The sequence below is a fragment of the Panicum virgatum genome, chromosome 3N (assembly GCF_016808335.1).
Source record: "Panicum virgatum strain AP13 chromosome 3N, P.virgatum_v5, whole genome shotgun sequence".
Taxonomy (NCBI): domain Eukaryota; kingdom Viridiplantae; phylum Streptophyta; class Magnoliopsida; order Poales; family Poaceae; genus Panicum; species Panicum virgatum.
This window is the reverse complement of record NC_053147.1, coordinates 34,839,667-34,844,415: the sequence shown is the minus strand read 5'-3', so window position 1 is coordinate 34,844,415 and position 4,749 is coordinate 34,839,667. Positions and strand designations below refer to the sequence as shown.

The window sequence follows — 4,749 nt, the reverse complement described above, 5'->3', positions numbered from 1 at the left end:
CAGTAACGAGCCCTAGACATGGTCGCTAGACTTAGGACTCCCGAAACGCCTCTATCTACTCATTATACCACCTTGAACTACACTATTTCTATTTTCTTGCCTCTTTTTCACTAAAATTTCCTTCATTCTCTTACCTACACTAATGCCGCTCTTACGTGTGCACAGAATGGAAGCTGCACTGGAAGTCGCCATAGGGAGTGTTGATGGCCATTATTTCCCGTTCTGACCGTCAACTTTTCGGGAATAATATGAGCTTTTGCACCATGTTCCATGCATATTTTGATTATTTCTAATAAGTTCCATAAGTTTTGGATGAGTTGTGCTTGTAGGAGACCACAGGCAAAAAATGGACAAATTTGGATAAATCCAGGCCACCGGCCTCACCCGTGCCGGCCAGCTTGACACCTCAACATACAGGGGTACGTCCTTGTTACAGGAGCAACGTGACATGTTCATAATGCCTCTGAGCCAGGGATTGACACTTGATTCAATCAATGGACCCGGAAGGCATGGACATGGATCCAAAGGACCCACAAGTTAGCGTAAACATGAGCAAATGACGATGATACCCAACCCTGGAGCAATGTCAATAGTTGATTTGCAACATCGGTGAAACGGAGGGCCAACGCACTACTACAGGACATGGATGTAGTAACATCAACTTGTGTTACTATATGTTAATAAATGTATTACTAGGTCTCCTTGTAACACATCTTGTTAGTGTTCCTATTCTTGATGTTACTATGCTATCACCTATTGGAACACAACACGTGTTCTTTTATATCTAAAAAAGTGTTACAATGATTTCATTGTGTAACATATTTTTTTTAACTCTAGTAACACTTCTATATTGTGTTAGTAACACATCATGAGAACATGTTTCGGAATATTAAGAACACATGGTTTGTAACACATATTTTATCTATTGTAACACATTCATGTTTTTGAAAAAAATATTATTATATACCTGCATATGGTATATAATGTTGATATGATTTTTTTTGGGAACATGACACATTGCAAAATCACAAAAAACACAAATTTGAAAAATCATTGGAAGTTGTATTGATTGTGGGAGGAAACAATAATATTACTCATCACATGATGTATGACACGATTCTAGAGAGAATATATATATAGCAATGGAAGGTACATGCTGTCTCTGTACTATATTTTTGAAAAAAATGTCTATACTATTAGACATGCTATGGGTGCCTTTGGCATGGCTCCAATGGGCTCCGGCTCCACCAAACAATGCTACTGTAGCATAGCTGGCTGGTCACTGGAGTCTTTTTTTCTCTCTTCACTCTCGCCGTTCACAAAACCACGAGCTGCCGGTGGAGGTTCAGTGCCGTTTGGAGACCGGCCAAAGGGGCCCTGTATGCGATTCAGTACTTTTGTTATCCATTCATGATCCATTGTTGGCCCATAAAAATATATGAATTCAAGCATTGATCATTTCAAGCTGCATAGAGAAAGCTAGTTGTAACATTGATCATTTCAACTTACATATAGATAGAGGACTAAAATAATACTACATTTGGATCAAGAAATACATTATATCACTGTATGGCACTTAAGTCTAGGAACTATTTTTAAGATTTTACTGCTAAATCAAAATCATACGGAGATAGCGATGGAGTACAGCACTTTTTTCTTATTTGTAATTCATGATATATAACGTGTGCTTTGGCTATCCAGCATCAAGTGTTGTTCCTATCATGTAATCATAACAATACATGGATAATAATGAGAAATACTCTTTGGAACCACATAACGAATAATTCTTCATTCTGGTGATTAAAATCACATTGCTTTAATATTTCCAATATCAAGTCTAAAAAGACTATAGGATCTGAATAGACTAGGTTTTATAATGACATAATTAAATAGAATTTACCTGAACACATATAAGCTCTTTGTAAACCTTTAAATTATTCATCCATTTGATAAACAAGATCACTGCATACAAAGTCCAAATACCTATCAGTGTACACAGCCAAGAAGGAATACTAGAAAAAAAATCAAGCCTATTTGCATTTTCAATTCATATATCTGGCATAAAAGAATACATAAGGGCCTTAAAAACGCTTCAGTATAACAGTATAGGCCATATCAAGTTAATGCCACTAGTGGATAAACATGAATAAAAAATTAGGTTGGAGAAAGTTAGGCAAATCTGTATTCAGTCTGATATAGTAGCTTATACGAAGTATAGACAGTTTCGTATTTCAGGAAGTCTATACCTTTGTTCCTGGAAATAGTTGAACTGTAGTAGTGTTCACAAAGATACTACTGTGTTCCTAAAAAAACTGAGTAAGTACTAACAATAATTGCACAGGGATAACAGCAATTACATTGCCAAAAAATACACTAAAAGGCTGATAGAATCTTCCGTGTTGTAGTAGAATCTGGTGGCTTTGGAAAAGGAAACAATTATAGCGAGCATTGAAAATATTGGGGGTGCTGAGACGGATCGAAGAGAGATACCCGGGCTATGAATGCAGCAAGCAGAGATTGCTGGGGCTCGAGCTTGTCCAGGGCAGGCAGCAAGCGGCCTCCTCTGCGCCATTGCGTCGGAGTTCACATCCATCCTAGATCCGTCCCGCCCCAGCTTCAGAGCTGTGCACTGCTGGACAAATTGGCTCTGTACAAATTGCAGTAAGTAATTCTTAATTTTACCATGATTAATTGGGCTACCAATCTAGAACTTGCACTCGCAGGGTACCTATACAAGAAGCAAGCTAATTACCTTGACTTTGCCTCGGTGGCTGTGGCAGCGTGACTTTCTGAGTGTGGCTCCGTCGAATCGCAGTCGCAGGCCGCAGCACCACTCCGCCTCCGCCTCCAGGATCCGGCCAGCCTCCCTGCGCGGTGCGCCTCCCACACCCACCGCAGAGATGTCGCCGGCCGCCGGCTGCCGCTCCCACCCGCGTGCTCCGGGTCCTGGGCTCTTGGTCTCTTGCAGTAGCAGGCTAGCAGCTAGCAGCGTGCCCGGCAGCCGTGCCACCGGCCGCCGGCCGTCCACGGTCCGCCCCCACCGCAAACCCTAGATCCCTAGCGCTAGCGAGTCGCGAGGGGTTCACCAAACCGGTGGGAACCCGGTCAAACCGGTCCGGACCGGTTCCGGTTTCGGCCGGTACCCAACAGGCCAAAATTCAAAATTTAAATTTAAATTCAAAAAATAAAAAATCCAAAAAAATTCAAAAAATACTTCAAGTTGCGATGAATCTAATGATATCAAATTTTCTCAAAATTCGTTCATTTAGTATAGTTTGCGGGGATTTAAAGTTAAATCAAAAAAGAAAAAGAAAAAAAATGGGCCGGCCCATTAAGGCCCACCAGTCAAACCGGCCGGTAAACCGATTGCACGGGAGCTTTTGAATTTGGATTTGAATTCAAACCGGTCAAACCGACCGGTAAATCGGTAAAACCGACCGGTAAACCTGTCAAACCGGCTGGTAAACCGGTCGGAATCGGTTGCACGGGAGCTTTTGAATTTATTTGAATTTGGATTTGAATTCAACCGGTTTCCACCGGTTACCGGTCCAACCGGTCCGGTAAACCGGAACCGGTGGCCGGCGGTTTGGGTTAACCAGTCGGGAAAAAAACCTTGGTCGGGAAAAAAACCTTGGTCGCGACATGTCTCGCGAGGGAGGTTGAAGAAACAGAGTCTGATTGATTGGGGAGAGTGCTGGGCTTGAGATGAAAAAAATACATCTTGGGCCATTTCTTAGGGTGCGCCGCGGCCCATCCGGCCCACCTTCTGGATCGGCCCCTGGATTGTCCTGGCGTCGCCCAGCCGCCGCCGAGCTGTGCCTCCCGACGCCGAGATGTGCCGCTGCCCATCTCGACGCCTCGATGCCATGCCCGCGTCCATCCCCGCCCGGACAGCCCTGCGCTCCGCCGTGCCACCCCTTCCGGCCATCCCGATCCGCGCGCCTAGCTAGCTTTGCGACCCGGTTATGCCACGACGGCGCTGCGCCATCTCTTCCTTTCACCATATCTACCTCGAAGAACCGGCACCGGCAGAAAAGTCCCGATTACTAAATTAGACATCACAAACATTTACTGATCAAAATAATAAAACAAAATATCTTAGCGTTGTTATTTTTATATAAGAGTTTCCCGACTAAGAAACTATCGGTTCCTACCCACGTTTTGATTGTTCGTAGCAGGTCCACTTTTTAACCATAGGATCTCTACCCTTAAACAAATCTTAAATTTTCAAGCACCATAAGAATTATCACAAAATTAATATCAAGGACAGTTGATTATAGAAACAATTGATCACATCAAATTTAAATAAAAAATTATTCAATTATAAAGAGATATGTCAATTTTTCTACCATTGACAATTATGATTAGTTTGAGCAATGAAATTTTTCTACCATTGCCTTCGTCATATCTACTTCTAGCAACTCTTATTTTGGCAATTTAAATAATAGTAGTAACCCCAATTGCTAATTTTAAGGTGAAAATGAAACACCACAAAACAATATTTGTTTCCAACCACCTTAGGACTACATACTCTCACTAATACCCTTAAGAATACAAATATCATAATTTGCTATGTCTCACCATTATCCACTAGTAAAGTAGTAACCACTAATATGTCAGTGATAGATTTAACGACATGACATAATATTAGTTTCAAGGATATATACTATTTTTTACTGTATTGATTAACTATTAATAATTCCCCTATATATCCATAGGACAATAGGAAACAGAATATAAGATTTGGAC

The 4,749-nt window shown here is 41.6% G+C and overlaps 1 protein-coding gene across 1 annotated transcript; it reads right to left on the bottom strand.

Moving 5' to 3' along the window:
- Positions 1-1,065: 1,065 nt before the first annotated feature.
- On the bottom strand, positions 1,066-3,928 carry LOC120667768. The gene is made up of 5 exons (XM_039947773.1): positions 3,764-3,928; positions 2,753-3,049; positions 2,491-2,647; positions 1,901-1,962; positions 1,066-1,377 (listed from the first exon to the last, which is right to left on the bottom strand). The coding sequence occupies exons 1-5, from the start codon at positions 3,926-3,928 to the stop codon at positions 1,258-1,260; spliced, it is 801 nt and encodes a 266-aa protein (XP_039803707.1). The 3' UTR covers positions 1,066-1,257.
- Between the last annotated feature and the right edge of the window lie 821 nt (positions 3,929-4,749).